General features: G+C 41.6%; 1 protein-coding gene across 1 annotated transcript in view; it reads left to right on the top strand.

The window, feature by feature from the left end:
• IQGAP2 (IQ motif containing GTPase activating protein 2) overlaps window positions 1–20859 on the top strand; it is a 144925-nt gene extending 124066 nt beyond the window's left edge. Inside the window, exons 25-39 of the mRNA XM_064176455.1 lie at window positions 52–215; window positions 858–1082; window positions 1646–1786; window positions 2118–2202; window positions 3645–3877; window positions 5839–5971; window positions 8659–8761; window positions 9324–9465; window positions 12502–12589; window positions 13459–13671; window positions 16176–16336; window positions 17713–17856; window positions 18744–18852; window positions 19846–19998; window positions 20603–20859. Of these exons, the coding sequence (XP_064032525.1) occupies window positions 52–215; window positions 858–1082; window positions 1646–1786; window positions 2118–2202; window positions 3645–3877; window positions 5839–5971; window positions 8659–8761; window positions 9324–9465; window positions 12502–12589; window positions 13459–13671; window positions 16176–16336; window positions 17713–17856; window positions 18744–18852; window positions 19846–19959 (2055 nt within the window). The 3' untranslated portion in view covers window positions 19960–19998; window positions 20603–20859. The remainder of the gene's footprint in view (window positions 1–51; window positions 216–857; window positions 1083–1645; window positions 1787–2117; window positions 2203–3644; window positions 3878–5838; window positions 5972–8658; window positions 8762–9323; window positions 9466–12501; window positions 12590–13458; window positions 13672–16175; window positions 16337–17712; window positions 17857–18743; window positions 18853–19845; window positions 19999–20602) is intronic.
• The last annotated feature ends 6198 nt before the right edge of the window (window positions 20860–27057 follow it).

Below are 27057 nucleotides of genomic sequence, written 5' to 3'. Positions count from 1 at the left end.
AAAGTAGTTTGTCCTGGACAGTAATATTTAAGTTATTTGTTTGCTTTGCAGACTAATCCCTCATATCTGGCAAAGCTGATTTTCCAGATGCCACAAAACAAGTCAACCAAGTTTATGGATACAGTCATCTTCACTCTATACAACTACGCTTCCAATCAAAGAGAAGAATATCTGCTTCTCAAACTCTTCAAAACTGCTCTAGAAGAGGAGATAAAGTATGTGCACTCACAAGATAACTTCAGTTCATTTGCACTACAGTTTGATGAGTTTTTCACACCTAAAAGGATTCGATGGTTACTGCTGTAAAATTGTCTACATATTTTTGTATGCAGTTGTAGGGGCTTGTTTTAAGAGTAACAAATTAGCTCCAGCTATTTCATATTCAGGGAAAAAAACCTTTCTTTAGTGAACATTTCTGTATGGAAAACAATCTGTTAAAAAATGAGACTGTAGGGTTTCCTGCTTTTGTGCTTGAGTTCTTAAGGGTGAATAAAGTTTTGGCTTTTCTTTTTTAAATTATTCTTTATGTAGACGCACGTTCTCTAACTGGAGAGTAGTGGCTTTTCCTGAAACAAACAAACAAAAAAAAATTCATATTATGTGCCTAACATATTTACTGAACAGGTATTGGGACCAGAAACAGGTATACATCAGCTGCCACTAACGGTGATACATTCCAGGCACATTACAAAACAGAGCATTCAGGCAGTAGTTTCTATCATCTTATTTTATATGAAAGCCTAAGTAGTAGACTGCATAAATACCATTTCAATATAGAGAAAAAGGACAGATTGAGAAGTGTGAGTTTTGAAAAAATACCTTAAGTCAGATCTGAGAATCTTCTGTTCTTGATACAGCTCTAAAGTAGACCAGATTCAGGATATTGTTACTGGAAACCCCACTGTCATAAAGATGGTCGTCAGCTTCAATCGAGGTGCTCGTGGACAAAACACTCTGAGACAACTCCTAGCTCCCGTGGTGAAAGAGATCATGGAGGACAAGTCCCTTGTAATCAACACTAGTCCTGTGGATGTGTATAAGGCATGGGTAAACCAGCTAGAAATGCAGACTGGTGAGGCCAGGTGAGTGAGGGAGCTCCACATGCTGTACCATTTAAATACTTGAGGGATCCTTTAGTTCTAGTCTACCTCTCAATCTATGGCAAAACACACTCGTGCATATACATGCTTTCCCTATCCTCCTTTAGCACAACAGTGGCTTTTGGGGATAGGTGCTTGAAAAAAAATTGGGTACTTCAACCTATTTTCAATAGCAAAGGGATCAGTTTCCTGATCATGAACTTCAAAAGTGTAGTAGACTCTGCCACTGACTAACTCCTTGGCTTTTCCCAAGCTTTATAACACTATGTTATTAGCATCTCAGGCTTTTGAGGAGCAATTCTGGGACTGGGATGTGGAGATACAGTTGTTAAGTTAGGATTCCCCTTTCATAATCAAGTAAGGTATGTGATGGTGTGTGCATCTCCACTGAAACAAACTGTGCCTCTTGGGAGGGTGGGGGGGTGGAGGGGGATATGCATTTGAGACTTCTCTTAGCTTCAACAGCATTTATGTGACTTTTGTGTGTGTTTCAAGTATTTTATTCTCAAATGCATTTAGTGTGACTTAATATGTTTGCTTTGCAGCAAACTGCCATATGATGTAACCACAGAACAAGCATTAACACACACAGAAGTGGTCAATAAACTGGAGTCATCAATTCAGAGTTTGCGAGCAGTCACCGACAAAGTTCTCGCATCCATATTCTCTTCTCTCAACATGATGCCGTAAGTGCTGATTTAGGACTCTCCAAACTGCAGTTCACATGCAGTGAAGATTCAATGGAAACTTCTCAATGAAGCACTTAGTGAATTTCACTGCTTGTGATAGGAGCCTCTCAAATGACTTCCCCAGTAGGAGGAGTGGTTTCTCTGCTTTTTCTCTGCTGTATCAGCCTAGTGAATGTATCTCTGTACTTGAAATTTTTTGTTTGCCATTATCATCTCATTTAGTGTTCAAAGTGGCAGGTGAAAAAGCCAGTAAGTTAGATGGCTGGAAAGATTGTTTTGTGTTTCATCTAAGTCTCTCCAATATTTTTTCATTTTCATCTGCATGCAGTTATGGAATGAGATACATAGCCAAAGTTCTGAAGAGCTCCCTCCATGACAAATTCCCAGATGCAACAGAGGATGAACTATTGAAGGTAGACTTCTGAGGGCAAATGGCCATCAGCTTGATCCTTTAATGCTATAAGAAATGTCTGTCAGCACTAAGCTTTCTAAGGAACTAAGAATATCAGCATTTCCTGGAGGAATTTGGCACTTCTTGAGTTGCAAAGGGGTGGTGGGATGGGAGGAGCACAGTTTTGTACTATGGTCCTTACCATCAGCAATCCTTTCAAGAACTGTTCTCTGTTTTGTTTCCTTTTCCTCCTCTCCTGAGATAACGTACTAGAAAATAACATACTTTTAAAACTGCATTTAAGGAAGAAGTGCTTTAAAAATTAATTGCTACTAGATCATTACATTACACTTAAGATGCTTGTAGTAGTTGTAAGAATGGCATGTGTATAGACTTAAAAGCATGAGTCATTAAGTGTGAATTCAACACGCTGGCTGTCATTAACCTACCACAACCACAGTGCCTCCTCAGAAGGCTTAGTGGAATTGCTCCAAGAGCCTTCCACCCAGCTGAGAAACTAAATTATTTTATGCTATTTATACTTCAATAAAGTTGCTTTAATCAGCATTTAATGAAATTATTCGATAATTACAAGTTATTAATTTCAAAAGGACTTCCTAATTATTCCTTTAAAAGATACTACTTGGTGGTGTGAGGTTTTTGTAAATAAAAGTCCTGTTCTGGTGCCTAGAGAACTCAAACTCCTCAGCTAAAAAAATAATTATGCTGTTTGGGTATTTCAACAGTGCATTTGAAATTCTTGCAAGCAGCATTTATGGGTTCCTTCTGTCCACCATTCCAGCAGTAACAACAAGACTTTGCTTAACTTACACGGGGAAAAAAATGGCAAATGGGAGCACAAGGCACCCAGATGAAATTCTTTTAATGTGCAAGTTAAAAATTCTTCAGATGACAGCACATAAGATGAGGCAAATTGCAGACCAGAAAGTTCTGCCTGTTTCTGACATCGGGAATGAATGGAAGCCACAATCTGCACAGTATAAGCTATTGTTACATCACCACAGAAATCATAGTTTGGAAAATACTTTCTCTAGTCTTTTAGGACTATGTGCAGGTTCTTGTGAGAAACAATGGTCCCCTGTCCATGAATGCATTCAGTGCTGGCAGACACCTGTAGCAATTCAGAGAACAGGTCTCTGGAGGTGAATCGTGCAAAAAATAGGAAAAACAACCCAACAAACAATTATTTGTTGTGCTCAACTCAGTGTCTGACACTAGCTGACCTAAAGCCAGCAACAAGTTGAAACATGGTTTAAGAGGTGTTTTAAGAGGTAAGACCTTATAAAAGATCATAATCACTTTGTTAGCCACACAGGCAACTTATGGATCTTCAGGGCTCTTCTCGTGCTTATTCCTATAGTTTAATTCAGAAGTAGAAACGATTGGTTATGTTTGGTAAAAATCACTCACTGTATGCAAAGAGAAACTCTTTTATTCTTTTAGATTGTTGGCAATCTCCTGTACTACCGCTACATGAACCCTGCCATTGTTGCTCCTGATGGTTTTGATATAATTGATATGACAGCTGGGGGCCAGATACACCCTGATCAGAGGAGAAACCTAGGCTGTGTGGCAAAAGTACTTCAGCATGCTGCTTCTAACAAACTCTTTGAAGGAGAGAGTGAACATCTGTCATCTATGAACTCTTACCTCTCGCAGACATACCAGAAGTTCAGGTAAGAGCTGTTTTCTAAGTAAGAGAGATGTAATTCCCTGCTCAGAGTTAAAATGATGATGGATGTGTCCTAGGTTCTCACTGCTGAGGAAGTGCAAACAGGAGTAACAGGTTACACTTCTGCTTGAGCACTACTTTGAAAACAGATCACTTCTGCTGGCTTCCTTGCAGCAGCAAGGCATCCTTACCGCAAACAGACTGTGACAGCCATGTGGAGAGAGTTGTTATACAGAAGAAATAATGTGTTCTTTGGGTCAGGAGGGCAGATGAATGTTTTTGGGAAAAAGTTAATGGTCAGGAACAAGTTACAGGTTTTGTTTTCATCAAGGATTTCATGCACATTTTATTCTTTCACTTTGCACAATTGCAGGAAATTGTCTGTTTTGCCACACTCAAGGACACAAGTTCTTTGGGATTATTGCTCATCTTTTTAGGTGATTGCTGTTATTGCATTGAAGCAATGCTGAGTCTTGCAACAAACTCACTTTCAGAACTTCAAACTTCAGCATCCGTCCTTCTTCCATGGTTTGAGTCAAATCCACTGCTGATATTCAATACCATGATGCCATCATCCCAGCTTCAAAATGAAAGTGATGGCTGTAGCAAAATATCATGAGGGTTGAAGTTCAGATTGTAACAGGAGAAGCTTTCTGTTTCTGTTGCTGGTTTTGATCTACAGGTTTGGGCTGTTGAGTCTTTTCCACTGGGCTGGTTTCTGTGCATTTGGGTGAGGGAGAATGTTTTTATTGCTGGCTTCTGTTTCTCTTTCTCCTTTCTGCCACACTTTTCTGCAAATGGGCTAAGGTGTTATCTCATTAACTATCTTTATCTCAACCCAGAGTTGTTTTGCATTACTTCCCTTGCCATCTGTGAGAGAAGAGGGGCTCGTGATAGCAGGCTGTGTTAATCCAGGACAGCTTCACAAAAGCAAATGTGTAATGGGTTTCCTTAACAGACAAGCTATGAATGCAAGGATATGTAGTAATTCTGTTTGCTGAAGTATTTAAGTAATTACATAAACATGGAGAAACAACAGTTACATTGCATACCTTCTTGTCCCATCACTGTGGGATTTGATGAGTTCTGCACCTATCTCATGCAACACCTCTATGGTTTTGTACAATTTTATCACGTTCCTCAGCTTTTCTCCTTGAAACCAAAGATTACTAGTATATTTTTTTATTATTGTGAACTGTAAAAGTCCTTTGAGTTTGAAATGTGCATCCTTGTCAGCAATGCATGGTCAGAACAGTGAACACAGAGAGGCTCCTGCAGCATCTCTGTAGGCCTCATTTAAAAACCACATTTCTGCCTGCTGCTCTAATTCACACTCCTCTAACTTCCAAAAACACAAGTGGTTCTCTGACAGGAAAATCTTGCTGTTTCTTGGTTGTCTGTGCACATTACTGAAGCTGCAAGTATCTTGGAAACCAGGTCTCAGTTCTCCATGTATGTGCTAGTCATGCCAAAGTAATGTTTTAACCGTACATGGCATTTTTTCCTCTTGAGATCTGTGCATTTATAAACAATACCACATTTCCTGAAATCTTAAACAAATTTGTTCCTGAATAACAGCAATTTAAACATTTGTAGGCAAAGTGGTAATTTTGTGCAGCTATTTAAAATAATTTCTTCCCAGCACTCTTCAAGCTGCAAAGCATCTTCATAGAATCAGGGTTTAAAATTTACCAAGTTATCAGTCTTTGTGGAGTATGGAGGAAAAAAATTACCTTTCAAATCTTCCACTAGCTGTCCAGGAAAGAGAGAACACTCCATCATTTGGAATGACATGTAAATTCATTGCCTCCAAAATGTTCCTTCAAACAGTGAATGTAGATTACAGACTGTAACAGGAATACATTGAATGCCATCTGTGTGTGGGAGGTGTTTTTTGTTTTATATATACAGGCTAAAGTCAGCTTATAGGGCACAGTTATCAAAGTGTTTCTTATTTTCTCCTAGGAATTTTTTTCAAGCAGCATGTGATGTTCCTGAGCCAGAAGAGAAATTCAATATTGATGAATATTCTGACATGGTGACCCTTAGCAAACCTGTCATATATATCTCCATTGAAGAAATTATTAATACTCATTCAGTAAGTCAATGAAAGCATACTAGCCAGCAGACTAAAGTGTACAGATTATTAAATACTTGAAACAACAGTTGTGGGGAAATGTTCATGTTCATTCTTCCCTTTGAAATAATTTCTTAAATTCATCTCTGAAATGGTCTGGAACTATTAGATTGCACTCTTCCTGAAAGACTGCTCCCATGCAAAAGCATCCTCTTGAGTGACAACTAGAATGTAACATTTTCTGATGGGAGGGAGGAATCTTTTTGTTTCCTAACCCAGTGTCACATTTATAAATTATTTATGCTTTAAAATACTTTTACCTCTTGGCTAAGAAAGTGACACCAATTTGAAGAAGCTCCTTCAACTCTGGGAACAGAGGAAAATTCACTATATTTTGTGACTCTGACATTCAGGCATATGTTTCCTTGGAAGCAGATCACAGTCACAGATGCAAACATCTGATGTAGGAGGACTGAACCTGTGGCATCTTGCCATTTTTTTTATCATGGATAAAGAAGAGATTAACTGCAGTCTGTAATATGACTCATTAGGGTGTAAGTTGAATGTCTACCACATGGTCCTCCTGAAGCTGGCATATTGCTATCTGTGATCTCCTTTGCAAACTGTCTCCTGTCCTGTTCCCCTCTCAACATCAAATACTCCAGAAAAAACCAACACCTCCCAGAAAACAGACCCACAAGTCCCATGAAGAACCTCACACAAATATTGTCAGATACATTATGGAAACAGTAGAATCAGTTTCCAGCAGACCGTGCCATTCCAGTGGAAGCTATTAGCCTAGTCTGCTTAAAACATACTTGCTGAATTGTTGTTGTGCCTATTCTTTCTTTTAATTTTTAAGGCACAGACTTGTGCCTGCATGCTTATGATCAGTGGTTACATTTAAACACTAGTCTTAAGCCAAATATTCCTTTTAATAGCCTTGCTGCAAGTCTAAAACATTTTTTTGATCCTAATGTGACAAAGTATTACTAAGAAAATTTATATTAGCTAATAAAATAGACTACAAAATATGAAGTAATTTAATGGAAGTAAATTGCCAAAAAGAGAAGGTCGAGCATACTGTCTTTTTTGATAATATGACTATGTTTACACTTACCTTGCTAGATGAAGCAAGCAATTGAGTCTGAAGACCAGACGCTAGCTATGTGCAGTGTATTTACCAGGAGTTACTTCTGGTTCCATGCCACCTCTTCTGTCAAATCTCCTCTGAGAGTTTGAACCTTCACCCCGGTTGTTTCTTCTCGCTCCACTTCACTTGCAAGCATAAATTAAATTTTATATTCTGGTCATACATTTTTTTAAAATTTTTTAATAACTGGAGATGCATAAACATTTTGTCAACTGTCACCTGTAGCTCACATTCAGAGAAAGTTCTCCCATCTACCCTTCCGTGACAATAGCTGTGAGCTTCATTTTCATTGCTCACCGCTAGTGGGTGTAGCTGGAATTGAGTGATCTGTTGTATTCGCAGCTTTGTGTTTTGGTGCTTCCTCATAATCCCTTGCCTTTGCCACAGAGAACTTGTCCTGTGAATGTCCTTTTCATTCTGTTCATCAAGCATGGTGGGGCTTTAACCAGTGCACACAGTGTTTCTCAGAAATTCTCACAGTATCTTGGTCAATATTAGGCAGAGTGTGGGGTAACTCCTACACATAACAGAGAAACTTGTTTTGCCCAAATAAATGACGGTATGTTAAACTCACTTCTGTCTTGCAAGTACATCTGAAATGCCTTTCTTTTCTGGACGTAGGCTTTCTGGTTGTCAATATCATTTTTAGTAACCTTTGACTGACTATAACTTGTAGTGTTTAAAATACTGGAATTATTGCCTGTTGTGCATGCTTTGTTATAACTAAATTATAGTGAAGCTTGATGATGCTACCTTTCCATCCATCTTTCTAAGTGAGTAATGAGCACCAGATACAACAGCATATTCCTTATAGAAACAATCGTCTATGGGGAGTGTCCTGTTGTAACTGGTAGTCATTAATGTAGCTGACTCTAAATCAGCATGAGGCTACTATTCTCAGAAAGTGTTTCCAGGAAAACATTACTGCCTTGTTCATGTGCTCTATTAATTTGGTTACCAATACTTCCATGGTTTAGTTTTGAGAATGTGTCCAGGCACAATGGAGTTACAGTGAACATATTAACAACTCTTGCAACTTCTAAGGAACTGCAAAGGCAGCGTGCAGTAGATGCTGCATGGCAAATTTCTCACTTAAAAGATATAGCCGTTTCTGAAAGGTATTCCTGATGCTAGTAAGCTTTTGAAATAGATACACAGAAAACAGGTGTCTTCAAGCTGATCTTCATTCTTTTGCATGCTTAGTTAGGGACGCAGCTGTGAAATGCTCTCCTTGCGACTACTGTCCCTTACTCTGTGGTAACTTGTTAGTCCTAAAGGCTAACCTTAAACTTCTGCTCAACTGTGATGTTCAGCACTCCAGAGACAATTGCCAGAAAGGCCTGGCAATCTGCCTTACGGCTAGAACAATTCTAAACTCTTAGTCCAGAACTAAGTCCCTAGCTTGAGTCCGCCAAAATCCTGATCGCATTAGTTCTGTGCTTTTCAGCATTTCATCTCCAGATTTATTCACATGTTTAAAGACAGTGGGAATGATTTGCAGTGGTTTGTTGGTTTGATTTTTTTTGACAGTGACTTCACTTACATTTGTTCACAGCTACTACTAGAACACCAGGATGCCATTGCCACTGAGCCAAATGACTTGCTGAACGAATTGCTGGAAGGGCTTGGGCCTGTTCCTGACGTTGAGTCTTTCCTTGGTATGCTGGTCCTTGTCTTCATGGTTTAAGTTCACTCTAGGGGTGGAATTAAATGGGTGCTCATGTCTGCTTCTCGATTTACTAATGAATTATTAGCAAGTTGTAAGGACAAAATGCTGCTGATACTTAATTTGCCTTAACTGTATTAAGATATGAACTATTTAGAAAGTAGCCAGGTTCTCATGGATGATACCATCTTACAAGTGAATAGGCTCTTAACTGCTACTCTTTCATTTTTTCACTATCACTGCCAATTAGAACAAAAGGATGTTGTTTGTATTGATCTTTAAGAAAATGAAGTGAGTCTCCTGCACATCAGTAGCTTGAAAAGAAAGAATGGGTAACATTTCCAAGATACTCTAACTGGGCTTATAAATAGCTGGGTTATGAGTTTTAGTGTCCAAAATAAAAAGAGATTGCTTCTAAACAGTAGAAACAGCTGTGCTATTTAATAGCTATAACTTATTAATGATATACAGTGATTTATCTAGGTCCTTGTTCACTGCATGCACTGAGTCATAGGAAATTTGGCAAACATGAAATAAAAGACATTTCCTTACAGGGGAAGGAGCTGTTGATCCTAATGACCCCAACAGGGAAAGCGCACTAAATCAGCTTGCAAAAACAGAAATTTCACTGTCTCTAACAAGCAAATATGAGTTACGAGAAGGTGAAGATCAGGATCTCAAAAGCTTGATGATAAAGTAAGTTCTGCTCAAGATCTATATCACAATAATGCTTTTTTCTTTACTTCTGTGGGTTATTTTGTGTTTCGGTTGGTTTCCATTGTATTTTCTTTTGTTTTCAGGTTTGGGGATTGTGTTGGTTTTGTTTGGGTTTGGGTTTTTTTGTTTGGCTTGGGTTTTTTGTGTGATTGTTCTGTTTCTTTGTGAGGTGGTGGGTTTATTTGGGTATTTTTGTTTGGTTAGTGGGTGCTTTTTGTTTGTTTTGGGGGTTTTTGCTTGGTTTACTTTAATGTTGCTTCCACTTTGCTGCCCGGCCTAAGTAAATTTTTGAAGTGCTGAGTCAAGTCAATCTGTCTTCAGTCCTACTCAAATTTTTGCAAGAGTCAGATGGTATCAATTCCTTCAGAAAGCTTACAGAAAGACAAACATACTGCCACTTCTGTTTTGGAGAGTGACTAGATCATTATCTAACCCATTAAGTGTGTTTCCAAGAAGGTGTAAAAGAGTTCTGTTTTAAATATGTAGTCTTGATAAAAGACATGAAAAGCTGTCTATCTTTGTAAGGGACAGACAGCATTGTGTTGCCCTCTCCTCCGTAACCATTTCCCTGACCTACTGCCATCAGGCATTTGAACAGAGTGTGACTGTCACTCCAGCAGGAATTGTGCATCCTTTTATCCAGGGAAAGCAAATTGTGTTTATTCTATTTGGTGAGCAAAGTAAGAAATGGCCACTGGGATACCCTGCGATATAGGCTACTTTATATTAGAAAATAATTCAGCACTTAGCATCAGATTATTGGTACCTCTCCTCTGAAGTGATTTCAAGCTGCCCAGGATAAAGATTGGCTTATTTAAGATCCTGAATAGGAGGGAGAATGGGTTGCTGCTCCCCTCTGTTTAACCACAAGAATGAAGGTTTGAAGTTCACTTTAAAGGAAAATTCACTGTAAGGATTTCACAGCTTTGCAAGCACCAGAAGTGTATACTCTAATCTGTTAGGTTGAGGTTAGTTTGTGGCTTTTTTTTTCCAATAAAGAAATAGCTGAATTTATTAGTTAATGTGATGTCTTCTGAAGAAAGTTCTTAGATATATCTGTTCTAAGCAGTGCAATTTCTACAAAACCCGTGAATGTCTCTTTAAACTCTGAGAAAAAAAGATCTCATTTCAAATGCAAGAAAACTTCATCAGCTCTCCCACTGTCATTGTGCATATTTAATCTGAATTTTAAAGATCATGTCAAATCAATGACAGTTTTGAATCAGAACTGCATTAGTCACTTGGTATTCCAGAAACCTAGAGCATTCCCAAGCTGGTTTTATAATAAGGATATGCATGCTGTTGTTTTTTGCTTCCTATTCAGTTTTCCTCTCTGTAGCTTTTCTGCCGAGGCTGCAGAAAAATCTTCTGCTTCAACTCTGAAATGTTAGGTATCTGGCTAAATTCAAGTCATTGCTGATCCACTGAACATTCCTTGACTTATTGCAAGAGATGTACCTCTTCTACAGAGCTACTGATATATTTGCTTTTTAAACGGTTTTGTTAAGGCTTTTGTGAAGAACCCTAAGATTTGCTGGTATGCCTGTCTACAAGACTATCAGGTGCCCATTCTACATGATTTGAGTGCACAGGTGCCACATGCCAAGTGGCAGGGGAAGGGAGAAGCATCCAGCTCCATCTGAAGTGTTTCTGGAAAACAACAGAGCTGAGCAAGTTTGATACACAGGGAAAAAGGAAGCTGAAGAGGGAGCATGGCAGCAAGCCCCATGCCTTATTTGCCACCCCAACACCTCTTTCTAAGGCATAAAATGTCCTACATATGTTAAAGTAGACTGTAGAGGTGACCACTAACAACTGAGAAAGTTTGTGTAAGGCAAAGGAAGCCAGCAATGTGTTGATATAGGTAGCCCAAGTAACTTTAGGAATCCATTCTCCTTCAGTTTGGTTTTGTTTTTCCTGGCAAATGAGAAGAGATTCCAAGAGTTTGCAGTGGGAAAAATACACTTAACAGCAGTCCTTCAGAAGCTATTGAGTTTGCTTGAACCACTTGTTCAAGTCAAAAGTAGTTCTGAACAAGCAAACTCATTCCCAGGAGGTTTAGCAGGTTGCTTTTTAACATGGAAAGAGCAGTGCTCCAGGTCTGCCTGTGATATCAGTCATTCCTACCTTGCTGTCCCTTCCATAGAAGCTTGGATTATGCTCCAATATTCACTGGTTTTGGATAAAGTTGCCTGCATGTGAGTAAAGCTTTTGTCCCATTAAATTGCGTTTTACAAGAACTTCTATTTCTGAAAAAAATAAACAGCAGAAGTGCAGCCTTCACACAGGTGAACTATTGTTTTAAACCAAGTCATAAGGTTTGATTACAGAAGCCTTGACCATATTTAGAATGTGTCCTCTTAATGAATAGAATTCTGTAGCAGGTCATTCTTGGAGGTATTATGGATGAAAAGGTAAGAGGAATGAGAAATTCCTACCACAAAAAAAGAACTGATTTACATACTGGGGTATAGCAGCTCCCTTTTTGAGGATGGAAGCACTCCTCATCTGTTACTGCAAAAAAAGTATCTGCTCTTAAGCAGTGTACCTAAATGCACTGTGTAAGATGTCAAATTTCTTCGTTCAGGATTTCTGTAGTTTTGAGAGGATTAGCATTTTCTTCAGTTAATACAGCCCTTAGTGGAACCACGCATAGCTCAGGCTCTGCACAGATTACATTCCTGTCTGCGCTTTTGTCACTACCACAACTAAAATCTGCATGAGTTGTTGCATGCACTTTCATTATGTTAACAGTAAGTGTTTTACTGTGCTAGATGGTTAACTGTTTTCTGACACAACAGAAGAAAAAAAATGCATGTATTCCTTTATTCAGATCTCTGTAGGCACCAGATACTCAAAATTATTGACAGCTCCGACACAAAAAGCTAGGAAAGAAACTCTGCCAGGTATCCATAACAAAGGGACCACATTCTAGTCTTACTGTTGAAGAAATGAAAGGTACCAGTTGAACCACTGGCATCTGTTTTGTAACATCTGCCTAATCCTCTTTAAAAGGACCAAAAGACTTATTGTGGATGTGATAAGAACACAACCGGGGGATACGCTCTTAGAAATACTAGAAGCACCAGCCACTGCACAACAGGTAAGTGCTGTGGTGTGCCTGAATCAGGAATAAAGTACACATTTTGTTATAGCTATGGAAAAAAAATGACAGTTCTCTGACAGCTTTCTTCATAATTTTAGGGCAATTAAGTCATTGCCATCACTTTTGGACTATTCAGATCAGTGTCCTCAAAACATAAGACTTATCAACTTTCTTAATTGGTAACTGTTTCAGAAGAAAATTAAAACTGAGCCTTACTGTCAACTAGGACAAGCAGAATGATTATTTTTTTTTTTTTTAAATTTTTAAAATGTGAACAGAGTCTTTTTCTCTCCTGTGTTATAATACAAACTAACAGTGTCAAGTGAATCCTGGTAGATTTTTTTTTTCTCTTTCTCACGAACTTTAGAATCTTAATTCATGTCCCCTGACACTCAGATTATTTGCTTAAGCAGTACAAGCAGACATCTGCCTAGGGAACTACTTCTCTTCTTAGTATGGAAATTGAGTGGGAATAGTTCCTACTTGAAGCCTTGCACGAAGCACATCTCAAAGTGCACGTTTTACCTTACCTCAGTGTGTGCACATGTAGGGGGAAATGTGAATCTGGACAGCCTTTCCACAGCTGGCTGGAGTCACTGAAGTATCTGGCCCACGTTAGAAGTGTTTTGATTAACTTAAATGCATGTTTAGGTGTTGTGATTAGTTACTTAGGCTATGTCAAAAGACATAGCATGCGGAGTACTTTCAGACTGTGTGGTAAGAGGCTATAAATAAAGCCTGCACCTTGCTTATTGATAATTTCTTTTGAGAATTTAATGTACTTCAATACTGAAATGTTATCATGAGCTGGAAAAATAACTGTTTTATTTGGGTGGGTGTTTTTCAATTATTTTTTTTTTACCTAGGAATCTGAGCACTTGAAACTTGTAGAAAAACGTGCCATCTTAGATTCCAAAACTCCAGAGAAAATGAAGCACACTCAGTCTGTTTTTGAAGATGGGCAGCTACCAATAGAACAAAAGAAAAGGAAAATTCAGAGAAATCTCCGGACATTGGAGCAAGCAGGACTGGTGTCTTCAGAGACAAAGTATCAAGAAATTATAAATGAGATTGCTAAGGTAAATGGAACATGTTTCCCTGCGTATCTGCTCCAGCTGGCAATGGACAACATGATTACTCCAGAGAATCATAGAATCATATAATCAACCAGGTTGGAAGAGACCTCCAAGATCATCCACTCCAACCTAGCACCCAGCCCTATCCAGTCAACTAGACCATGGCACTAAGTGCCTCATCCAGGCTTTTCTTCAACACATCCAGGGACGGTGACTCCACCACCTCCCTGGGCAGCCCATTCCAATGCCAATCACTCTCTCTGGCAACAACTTCCTCCTAACATCCAGCCTAGACTTCCCCCAGCACAACTTGAGACTGTGTTCCCTTATTCTCTTGCTGGTTGCCTGGGAGAAGAGACCAACCCCCACCTGGCTACAACCTCCCTTCAGGTAGTTGTAGACAGCAATGAGGTCCCCCCTGAGCCTCCTCTTCTCCAGGCTAAACAACCCCAGCTGCCTCAGCCTCTCCTCATAGGATTCGTGTTCCAGGCCCCTCACCAGCTTTGTCACCCTTCTCTGGACACGTTCCAGCACCTCAACATCTCTCTTGAATTGAGGAGCCCAGAACTGGACACAGCACTCAAGGTGTGGCCTGACCAGTGCTGAGTACAGGGGAAGAATAACCTCCCTTGTCCTGCTGGCCACACTGTTTCTGATGCAGGCCACGATGCCATTGGCTGTCTTGGCCACCTGGGCACACTGCTGGCTCATGTTCAGCCTACTATTTACCAGTACCCCCAGGTCCCTTTCTTCCTGGCTGCTCTCCAGCCACTCTGTCCCCAGCCTGTAGTGCTGCTTGGGGTTGTTGTGGCCAAAATGCAGAAGCCTGCTAAGTGCAGAATGCTATGCTAAATCACTGAAGTACCCACATAAGAAACAAATCAACTTTTTTTTTTGCTGAAAAAATAGGTGAACAACAGTACTTTCATGCCTGACTACCTGAACTTGGTACCATGCAACTGCAGACTTTGTACTTGAGATTTGGTATTGACGCTGGTTTAACTTCTCCAGTATAGCATTTCCTTATAACTTCTCATATTTCAAAAGGAAGCAGAATTACCTATCATTGTTTATAAGTACTGTAGTCTTGGTAGGGTTTTAAAATTACTTTTAAAGCCCCCAAACAGTCTCTGGTTGATACTGATGCTAATCTGCCTAACTGGGTAGGACACAGGGAGAGTAATGGGCCAATGCAGTGTCCACACTGAGGCTGATGAAGCATAAGGCCTGTTCCAAATCCACACCCAATTATGGCTGTAAGAATCTTAGTGTATTAATTGCCTCTAATTACTCATGAGTAAATTACTTGCCTTTCACATGAGTGATTTACACATTATAAAATCGTGGAATGGTTTAGGTTGAAAGGGACCTTAAAGAACATCTAGTCCCATGGGCAGGGACACCTTCCACTAGACCAGGTTGATCAAGGCATCATCCAACCTGGCCTTGAACACCTCTAGTGAGAGGGCATATGCTACCTCCCTAGGCAACCTGTTCCAGTCTCTTACTACTGTAAAGAATGTCTTTCTGAAGTCCAATCTCAATCTACAATTCTCAAGCTTAAATCCACTGCTGCTTGTCCTATTACAAGAAGCCCTCACAAAAAGTCCCTTTCCCAGCTTTTTTGTAGGCCCCCTTCAGGGGAAGGCTGCTATAAGGTCACTCTGGAGCCTTCTTTTCTTCTGGCTGAACAGCCCCAACTCTCACAGCCTGTCCCCACAGGAGAGGTGCTCCACCTCTCTGATCATCTGCATGGCCCTCCTCTGAACCTGTGGCAGCATTTTGAAAGATGCAAATATATTTAAACACATGAATGAGTAGACTACTCACGTGAGCTAAGTTTCTAATAGAATCAAGTATGACATTTTGTACCTGCTCTGAAGTGTCAATTTAAAGCCCTGCTCAGTTCAGGTCTCTCTGCTTCAGCTTGAGTTAAAAATATTTTTCCTATGTATTTTGTGCCACATTCCTTTTTACTTCTTATCTGTAAGCCCAGATACTTTGTTTTGAGCTATTATGGCAACATCAAAATTGGGGTGAGCTTTAGGACTGGAGGTTGCTTTTATTTTATGTTCCAGCTACCTCTGCCTGACCATTGCTTTCAACCTCAAGGTCCAGCTTAGCAGTAGATAAACCTACTAGAAGCCCAAGCTATGTAGTAGAAGCCTGAGGTCTCATTTCTTAGGCACCAGATGTTAGCTTTGAAAAAGCTTCTAATTATAGCATGAAGACAATGCCATCCTTATGACTTTCTCTGACAGGTCCTAGAGACCATAGCAGTGTTTGAAATAATGCTACTTGTATATATGAGTGACAGTGATTGTTTTCCATACAGTCATGTAAATGGCAGAACTCTTGGTACTTTGCTTGAGAAATAATATTAATATAACAGTTCATGCTTTCTTCCAGTAAGGAAGTTAGGTCATGCAATTACAGACTTGAATTGCAGTAAGTTGAGACTTCTTAAAATGGCAAATTAATTAACCAGTTGCATTAAATTTATTTAGGATATCCGGAATCAAAGGAGATACAGACACCATCGAAAAGCTGAACTGGTGAAGCTCCAGCAGACTTTGAATGCACTTAACTCCAAGACAGCATTTTATGAAGAGCAAATCAATTATTACAACACCTATATAAAAACTTGTTTGGACAACTTAACAAGGAAGTGAGTTGAGTCTTCATGTCTTTTAATATTTCAATGTGTTTTATCAAGAGAGGGTGCAGGTGTTAGGGGTAGAAAGTTTTGATTCCGAAGAGTGACAATGCACAGGTGAAAAGGTCGGTGGAAAGCAGAAGGCTTGCATTTACTTACAGTTGCCTTACAATGAGAAGCCTGAGATGTGTAAGTGTTGTCAATATCTGTAATTTGTTCTGCTTTGCAGATGCATTAGCTTGCTCTGAAATCATACAGCTTTAGGAAGTAATTACTAACTTCCTTCATTAATAGGATTTTTTTTCTTTAGAAGGGAAAAGAGGGGAGGAAAAATAATTTTTCTTTCAGGTATGATGTAGTTACTCAAGCACAATTTTCCCCACCAATGTCACCAAAGTGTCAAAATGAAAACATTTTACAGACAGGAACGAGAGCTTTGCGGGGCAGACCTCCTTGATCCAAAAATTAACTCTAATGGCCAATCCTATCTAACACTTCAGTTGCTGGATGCTTACAAATTGTGATGATTACGGGTCAGGGTTACACTTCACATTTTCAACAACTGCTGAAGAATATTGGTTAAAAATCGTTGTCAAAATGTTTAGACTATTCACTGTGTGCTAAAAATCCACCCAGATCTTAGCATTGTTTAGAATGCTAATTCTGTTCACTAATAGGAGTTCAAGAAGGAAAGAATGAGGAAGAGCTAAATATGGCTAGGGGAATAGTTGAGGTTGTTCCAGTGGGTTCTCTGGGGACCAGGGAATGCATGCACACATGGATATCCCGCTCTGGGTACAATTTCAACATTTTATTATAGCTTAAATACTAAAATCACAAAGAGAAAGGTATACTGGAAACTACAGTGCTTATAGCTCAAATACTAAAATCATAGAGAGAAAGGTATATGACGAAGAATGCCAAGTAACTCTATTGATCAAAGAGAAGGTTATACTTACCCTATCCAACTTACCAGCAAAACTCCTGACATGTAGATTGCAGAGCTGGCAGGCATTCATCTCCTTAAGGTAGGCATCCCCACCAGGAACTGCACCATCATGGTGGTAAGACTGGTGCCATTCCAACCCAGCTACTTAGGTTCTCAGTATATACGGGTTCAGAATTCTCTGATGTATGGCCAAGACATCCCAGAAGGCTGAACAGAGCTGCTCTTTTATTTTGGAACATATTACATACCATCTTTCCCTACTGCTCCTGTACATACTTGCAAGCCCCGTTTTCCCCAGGTCTTATCTTTCAGTAACCTAGTGACTAAGTCAACCTAGAGCCCATTGTAACTTCTGATCAAACACATACCAACTCTTCCCTCTTAGAGAGGTATAAAAGATCTAGCAGATCAAAATTAATTTTTCTTGTTCTCTTCCCAGAAATTCACGGAGGTCAATTAAACTAGATGGAAAAGAGGAGCTGAAGGGAAGCAAAAAAATGAAGCAGGCCTCATTAAAGTACACAGCTGCAAGACTGCATGAAAAAGGTGTCATCCTAGAAATCGAAGATCTACAAACCAATCAGTAAGTGTGGTATAAAGCAATTCATGGCATTTGCTTATCAACTGCTTCTTAAGGTTCCTGGCTTTTGTAAAAAAAAAAAAAAAAGAAATCTTTGCCATTTCATGTGCCACACCTAAAATTAGCTCAGACTTCTGCACCCAGAAGAATGATAAAGCTTCATGTTTTCCCTCATACCTTTCTACATTATTATCCTGGAGGAAGTATTTGAGCGAGTCTATCTCAACATTCACCTAAATGAAACCCGTGTAAGTACAGCAATACACTCACTGCTAATTAACTTGTTTAAGCAGCTGTAGCATTTTGTTCTCCTTTACTGACAAACCACTTTCACATAACTGAGTAAAGGCCTAGCTTTCTACACTTCCTCACTATGGCAAGGTGAAGGGACATGGTGGTTTAACATCCCTCTTGTATCTATCTGTTTCAAGGCTGCTATGGCACCTTTTCATTCATCTCTTGCAGTGAGGAAAGTTTTGCAGGTTGCAATTTTTTTCTAAGTCAGTCCATCAGAAAAAGGAAGTTATGTGAGACAAACCAAAAGCAGAGAGCTTGTACACACCTTCAAAGAGACACTGAGGCATGGCAGAAGAGCTTGGCTTCAGAATTCTTATGCTGTGGATGTTTAGTCATCTTTTTTCCCTCTGAACTCCCTACAGTCCTTTTACAGTATAGAAAACATAAGAGCTCTGTATTCCATACTATGCATCACGAGAAAGTCTCCCAAGAGGACACTGCAGTAGGGACAGTGAGTGGTTCATTTGAGACAGTTTGCATTACTTGTGGTCAAAAGGTTTTTTGTGTTCTGCAGGCTTTTTCCTCAAAATTTTCTCTAGACTATATACAATTGTACAGCATGCATAATCCATTCTCTTTTATTTTGTTTCAAGGTTTAAGAATGTGATGTTTGATATTACACCTGGAGAAGAAGTAGGTGACTTTGAAATAAAAGCCAAATTCCTGGGGGTTGAGATGGAAAAAGTGCAGCTCCATTTCCAGGTAGAGTTGAATTTTATTACTTTGCAATATATTCACAGTTGCATTTTCTCTAAATATAAAATAATTTTTTTTTTTCATATGTATTCATGAACTATTTGATCAACATAGCAGCAGATCATGTGCAGAATAACCATATCACCTCTTTAGGATGCTGAGCACACTGGGTGAATGTTTATATTAGGGCAACAGCATGAAACCAAATGCCACATTATTCCATAGGCAAGCAGCAAATGCTAAGAACAAAAATGCACAAAAAACCAGAATTGCTTTTCCTTTGCATTTGCATTCTAGAGGACATGCAATCTTGTCTACACCTATCCAATAGTTACTTGCAGCTTATCACAGGATGTGAGGGGTTGGAAGGAACCTCTGGAGATCATTGAGTCCAACTCCCCTGCTGTAGTAGGATCACAGAATCTAGCACAGGTCACACAAGAACACATCCAGACAGAGCTGGAAAGTCTCTAGAGAAGGAGATTCCACGACCTCTCTGGGCAGCCTGTTCCAGTGCTCTGGGACCCTTACAGTGAAGAAGTTATTCCTCATGTTGAGGTAGAACTTCCTGTGCTGCAGTTTGCATTCATTATCCCATGTCCTATCACAGGGTGCAACTGAGACAAGTTTGTCCCCTCCCTCTTGACACGCAGCCTTCAGATAATCAAAAACATTGATTAGATCCCCTCTAAGTCGTCACCAGATCAAGAAGCCCCAGGTCTCACAGCCTCTCCTCACAGGGCACCTGTTGCTCCACACGCTTAATTGTCTTCATAGCCTTGCACCGGATTCTTTCAAGTAGATCCCTGTCCCTATTTAAAATAAGGAGAGAAAAATCAGTGCTTTTAAATCTTAACGCTTGTTAAGCTATCTCATTTCACAGTTTAAACTGTGAAGTGCCTGGCATTTTAAATGGTTGTCACATGATAAAAATTACCCTGTCTCTTTGCTGAGGCATGGATTCAAACAGCAGCTAATGACTTTACTTCTGATTTACAGGATTTGCTTCAGATGCAGTATGAAGGCGTGGCTGTAATGAAAATGTTCGATAAAGCTAAAGTGAATGTGAATTTACTCATATTCTTGTTGAACAAAAAGTTCTATGGAAAATGAGTGTCTTCAGATATCACGGACCGCATCTATCAGTGGGAAGTAAATTCAGTATTTTTTTGCTTTTAAAGATCTGGTTTAAGTCTGTTGCTGAACTGGTTTTTATTTTTAAAGATAAACAAAACCTAAACCACCAGGTGTTCAGAGGAATGTACACAGTGCCTTTTCCACACTGACAATGAAGCAGGAAAGTAGGAAACAGATTGAACAGTTCAAGATTTCATTGGTGTTGGTACTTCTAAATCAAAATATTATTTTTAGGACAGCCAACTGTTGTGGTTGTATGGATTTTGAGGTAGCCAGAAGATGATTTTAGTTGAATATATAAACCTTTTCCAATTAAAACATGTTTAAATGACCTCAGATACATAATATAGTTCCTACTAGACTTTTAAGTATTTACCAAAATTTTTTTTTTTAATTCCTAATTTCTTTTTAAGGGATAGCTGGGGCAAATATTTAGTTACATACTAAGCCTATTTGTGGCAGTTCTCAACTGTAAAGCAAACTTACTGTGCAATTAAAAAAAATTTAGAGGTAATTATAAAGTGACAGTAATGTCTTACTGTACAAAAATATATTTTGTGATCCATTCCTACTAAATGCACTACTGCCTCGTGTAAAACGACATTTTCTACTTTCACAGCCTTTGGAGTGGCATTGGGGAAATCTGAATAGTGAACAGCTGTTGTTCAGTTTGAAGTATTTGAATACCTTTGGAGTGGCATTGGGGAAATCTGAACAGTAAACAGTCATCTTTCAGTTTGAAATATTTGAACACGTAAATTGTGCCTGCCTGTCTTTTTTTGTAAGAAAATAAATGCGATAAAATCAGGTTTTAGATTGTTTTTTATAATATTCTTTGGAGATTGTTCTATGTAAAATAAACATTGCCTAATTGAACTGGCCTCATTCCTAAATTTCATTTAGATGAGTCATTAATGCAGCAGTTCAGATGATTAGTGAAAGAACTTCTTTCAGTGCTTTAATAAAAATTAGTGTAATTAACCCTGATTGTCTTCACAAACCACATTGGGAAGGTTACTCAGCAGTGAAGACTTCCTGGCTTTTATGAAGATGATAATGATTTTGCTGATTAACTCCCAATTGTGCCTACAGAGCAATGGTGTGTACAGTAGCTAAAGTGATAAACTCACAAAACAGAGAAAATGTTTTCTGCTCTCACTTTTGTCATGACAAACATTTTCAAAGATGAAGACATATTTAGAATTCACTAAGAGTACTTGACAGCTACCTTCATTTATTCTGAAACTTTACCATTCTGATGCAACTCTGAGATTCCAAAACATTGTCAAACAACACCTCTTTTACCACAGCCAAGAAGAGAGAAACCACTACATAAAGGTGACTTGTTGGGTTTCACTTCATCTTTGTCTGCAAACCTTCTTTAGCCTCTTTTTAAAAAGAACACAGGAGCAACACAACAAACTCTCTTCTAAAACCAAGTCCAAAGAATATTGTCACACTATGATTCTATGATTTTATTTCAAAAGCTAACCACTAGACAGACAACAGTATCACAGTATCATCAGGGTTGAAAGAGACCTCACAGATCATCAAGTCCAACCCTTTACCACACAGCTCAAGGCCAGACCATAGCACCAAGTGCCACGTCCAACCTTGCCTTAAAGTGCCCCAGGGACGGCGACTCCATCACCTCCCCGGGCAGCCCATTCCAGTGTCCAATGACTCTCTCAGTGAAGAACTTTCTCCTCACCTCGAGCCCAAATTTCCCCTGGCGCAGCCTGAGGCTGTGTCCTCTTGTTCTGGTGCTGGCCACCTGAGAGAAGAGAGCAACCTCCTCCTGGCCACAACCACCCCTCAGGTAGTTGTAGACAGCAATAAGGTCACCCCTGAGCCTCCTCTTCTCCAGGCTAAACAATCCCAGCTCCCTCAGCCTCTCCTCATAGGGCTGTGCTCGAGGCCTCTCACCAGCCTCGTCGCCCTTCTCTGGACACGCTCAAGCATTTCGATGTCCCTCCTAAACTGGGGGGCCCAGAACTGAACACACCATGACACCATACAGCTGATGAACTGGGTTTATTAGGTTGGACTGGAGCAGAGGGAAATTAGGAAGGCACAACAGTGGGAACAATACATATAGGGTTGGACTCAATGATCTGTGAGGTCTCCTCCAACCTTGGTGATACTGTGATACTGTGATAAAGAGAACAGATAGCACCATTTCCCTAGCTTGAAAATCGTGGCATTGTCACAGGATTAGTTTCAAGTTTCCTGGCAGAGGTGAGGAAGTGGGACCATGCCATGTGGTCTTCTCTAGGCCACAGGCAGTGCAAAGTGGGGCTGTGACACGTGGCTTTTCTCTGGGATGCAGGCAGTGGTGGAAACCACATGGCACAGAGAGGCAATGCCAACTTGGCTGTGCAGTGCAGGGCCATGCCATAGGCAGCAGTGGGAACAGCATAGCATGGGGCCAACGATACAGGCCTGCCTGCTTCAAAGCCCTCCAGGCATGGGAACAGAGAGGCATAGGGCTGTGCAGAACAGGCACTGCAGAGTGGCAGTAGGAGTAAAATGGTGGCTTCCTCTAGCCCCCTGCTCCCCCACCTCCCCAGAAGCTCTCCATTTTCCCCTCACTCCCTGCACAGCAGGTGCAGGCAGAGGGCACAGCTTCAAGAGCTGTGCAGAGTGTTATGTGCACACCTGCCCTTCAGTGAGGCTGCTCAAGACAACCCAACCTGTCAGGATCTCACATTCCACCCCCTGGCTCAAACATTGAGTATGCTGAGATACTACAGGGTATCTTCCTAGGCACAACTTCCAGCACGTCCTCATTGCTACCATCATACTGGAATTCAGTTTTAATAAGAGGTCAAAACTGAGAAGCTATTTCACTGCTTAGGTTCTGCCTTTCCCATTCCAGCCCAGGGACAATGACTATTGAATCCACAATCATTCTCAAGGTCCCCTTGTCACAATTCAGACAGTTCTACCTGCAGCTCTGGTTCCCTAGCACTGCTGCTTCTGAATGCAGGCATCTCATGCCACAAACATTTTTCTTGCTCAGCCCCCAACTCAGTTTCAGCTTGTAACTTTTTCCCACTTGGGTTTCAATTTCACTTGCAAGTCCTTAACCAGTAACACCCTTTTCTTCTCTTGTTTGGTTTGATCTACAAACGTCTATGTTTCAGTGCTGCCACCAGCACTGCACTTAAACCAACAAAGAGCACTGCCATCAACATTTCCAACAAGAGGGGCATGGTGTTAGAAATCAAGTTGAGACAGGGTAGTCATGCTCGATTGCCAGAGAAAACTTAAATTCATCAGATTAAACTCCCTTTCTAAAACCACAACAGCACAGCCACAAATAAAGCTGCCAAACTCTCTCCATGAGGGTTGCAAGCCAAAGCTAATAAACCCCCTCCATGGGAGTTTCAAGTCAAAACTGCTGACTGACACAGGAGCAGTTCCATGTTTATTGGCAGTGGTGGGGGGAGCAGCACCGTGCCATATAGGCCACAGACAGTGTGAAGTGGGGCTGTGCCACATGGCTTTTCTCCTGGATGCAAGCAGTGGTGGGAACAGAGTAGCATGGGGCCAGCAGCATAGGCTGGCCATGAAGCCCTCTAAGCACGCAGGCAGCAGTGGGAACAGAGAGGCATGGACTGTGCAGAGTAGGCAAAGCAGACCTGGCCACCTGCTCCCCTGACCTCCCCAGAAGCCCTCCATTTTCACTTTGTCCCCTGCACAGCAGGCAGGGACAGAGAGCACAGCCCTCAGAGCTGTGCAGATCGCTGTGTGCACACCCGCTCTTCAGTGGGACTGAGACAACTGCAACAGTCAGGGTCTCACAACTGGACAACAGTTGCAGCAATCCTAGATAATACTCCCAGTGGATTTTCTCCTCAGCCAGCCAGCTTGCCCATTGGGATCTTGAAGTAGCCATTGATCCTCACCCCAGTGAGGCATAAATTGTCACTGGAAAGTTGCTTGTTTGGCTCAGATCTTCTCCTGGAGAAAGCCTGAACACCTGCAACTCACAGGCACTGACCAACAGACTAGAGGCTCCTTCCAGACACACAATTTAAAGCTCACACTGATGCCCACACAAAAGTGAGTACCTATGAGAACCCTTCTGGGCCCCATCTCCATCCCATACAAGCAAAGAGAGGGGCAAGCTGTTGGTGTGGAGGCCATGGCCAGAAGACAGGCCTTGGAAAGTCTCTCAGCAGCTGTTCTGCCTCCTCTCGATCAAGGTGGTGATTTTCTTTCTGAAAGAAAGGACCCAGGTGGGCAGGGAAATCTGACCATGGGGGAGGGGTCCCTGCTGGTGCTGGCCATGTAATCAGGCCTGCTCCATGTGGCCTGGTACCTTGTGTCTGGGCCTGCTACCTTAAGAATCCATTGCTATCCAGAGAATCCATTTCTATCTGCAATCTGGTTCTGCATGTACCTGTATCTATCCCCTTCACTTACATCTCTGTAACCTTACCTTCCTTTAAGTACCTGGGCTGTTTTTTTGTTTGGTTTTGTTCTGTAAAATCGAATCTTCTAGCTTCCAAGACAGTCCATGTCTTTTCTTTTGTTGCCTACCCCTCTTTCTTTGCATGCCTAGTTTTTCTTATGTATGTATGTATCATCAGGGTTGAAAGAGATCATCAAGTCCAACCCTTTACCACAGGGCTCAAGGCTAGACCATGGCACCAAGTGCCACGTCCAACCTTGCCTTGAACAGCCCCAGGGATGGTGACTCCACCACCTCCCCAGGCAGCCCATTCCAGTGTCCAATGACTCTCTCATTGAGAGAGAGAGGTGAGGAGAAGAACTTTCTCCTCACCTCCAGCCTAAATCTCCCCTGGCGCAGCCTGTGGCTGTGTCCTCTTGTTCTGGTGCTGGCCACCTGAGAGAAGAGAGCAACCTCCTCCTGGCCACAACCTCCCCTCAGGTAGTTGTAGACAAGGGGAAGGGGAGAAGGAGGCAACCTGATTTCCATTCCATTGGGGTTTGGTCTCTGGGAAAATCAAATGGCAACAAAAAAATTGGTCCCAAATTTTTCAAAGCATAGGACTCAACATACAAAATCCTTTTTTTTTTTTTTTTTTTTGGTGAAAAGGAGTTGGAAGTTAAAATCTTACTGACCCTGGCACTTCAGGTCTTTGGTGGTTTGCCATGTAACTGGGTGTTCCACTGTATGTCTTCCAGTGTGTTTTGGATGTTTGAGCACATGGAATTGTATGGATCAAGCCTCTGCCTGTGTGCCTCTGAATGGATTTCATAGATCACAGTATCACAGTATCACTAGGGTTGGAAGAGATCTCACAGATCATCAAGTCCAACCCTTTACCACAGAGCTCAAGGCTAGACCATGGCACCAAGTGCCACATCAGGTGTACCAGCTTCAGGAGTTGTACAGACACTGGCAGTTTTACAGGGACGGAATTCTTCTGATCATGTTTATTTCGAATTTGGCTGCCGGGAAGCAGATGGTCCTGGGCAGAAATGGTTATTTTGTAGCAGTTTGTTCCCTATGCTCAAAAGTAATTCTAGTCATGCCTTCTGACACACGGATTGTAGCCTTGTGGTGCAGGGAGCACGTTGCCCCTTTTAGAGTGCCCCCTGCCAGCGCCAGCGGCTCTGAGGAAGACTCCAGCATTGCCCTTTTATCAGCTCGCTTCGGCCGCAGCGAGCCTTACCCCACCACTTGCGCCGCTCCTGTCTCGGTTTGTCCTGCCGAGGACAGAAGCCGCAGTGCTTTCCCGGCAACGGCGCAGCTCCGGTCAGCCCGGGGAACAGCGCAGCCTCAGTACAGCCCCAGTCCGGGGCAGCCCAGCCCACGGATGCGGGGGCTGACTCCGCTGGTGACGCAGCTCTGTCGCCCCCCGCCCGCTCACGCCCGCCTCTAGCATCTTGCTGCTGCTCTGCTGCCGGCTCCAGCCTCAGCCGCTCTAGCTGCGAGCAGCAGTGGTGCGCCCCCTGCTGGGTGCAGTAGCGTTGTTCCAGCGGTGACTTGGTCCACAGCTGCCGCCTCGGCTCCAGCCGTGGCCTGCCCTCCGTCTCTGGCCTTGGTCCTGGCTCCAGTTTGCCTTGCTCCTGTCACCGCTCACAAGAATAAACTACAAAGACGGACAGGCCGGCCCAAGACTTAGATGTGGGAGAAGGGCCAAGCTAATCTCAGAACCTGACAGTAGATGGCAGTGGTTCGGATGGTGAAGTAGTAACCATCAGCTCTACGCCCAAGAAGGAGCTCAGACTTGTCTGAATGGTTTACACATGGACAGATGGCCTGACTCTCAAGATGTTGGGACTGAGGTGCTGAAACCTCAGAGGACAGAGAACCCAAGAAGCTCTGATTCTTGTCAAGGGATAGGGGTATCAATAAACATCCAGGAAGGGTTGATGGTACCCACACTCTGTGGCCATGCCTCCTTGCTGCTGTAAGGCACTGCCAAAGATGATATGATGTGGCACCCTTCCAAGTGGACAACTATGGAACAGGGGATTACATGTTTAATACAAATGGCCATGAAAGAAATAATTTATGGAAGTGGCCAACTCCCCTTGGACCCTGATGATGTACCCATGCAGCAGTCTCTCTTAAAGAAGCTTTTTCAGTGTGCGTCTTCTACATATGCACATACACTGGAGGGAGAATCTTGGATGGAGACAGTGCAAACACCCCAACTGTCAGCAAATTTGCCAATGATCTAAAGCAACTCAAAGACAGCATCTCTCACGAGGCTGTGGTCTCAACTCTAGAAACTCTAACTCAGGAACATGAGGGTGCTTAAGGCTTCCATGCCCAAACTGAAGAAAGGGAATAACACCTCCCCTTCCCCGTCTGAATGGATCCAAGTCTCAGCCGTCAGAAATAGATGTTCTCCTTCTACTAGAAGACCAGCACAAACTAGGCAGGGGGCATCACAAGGGTCATTGTAGAGAGTCTTGTGTGACCATGGTGAGAACATGAACAGTTGGCATGGCCATCCCACCTCTGCTCTCTGGACAAGAGTACAGGAACTGTAAGGTGGCAACAATGGAAATAACTTCTTTAGGAGAGGGGCTGCCTCAGTTTCCCATGGAGATTCCTCTCATCCAAGAGATGGCTCTGGCAGTAACTCA

The sequence above is a fragment of the Pogoniulus pusillus genome, chromosome Z, assembly GCF_015220805.1.
Source record: "Pogoniulus pusillus isolate bPogPus1 chromosome Z, bPogPus1.pri, whole genome shotgun sequence".
NCBI lineage: Eukaryota > Metazoa > Chordata > Aves > Piciformes > Lybiidae > Pogoniulus > Pogoniulus pusillus.
This window is presented reverse-complemented; position numbering and strand designations above follow the sequence as displayed.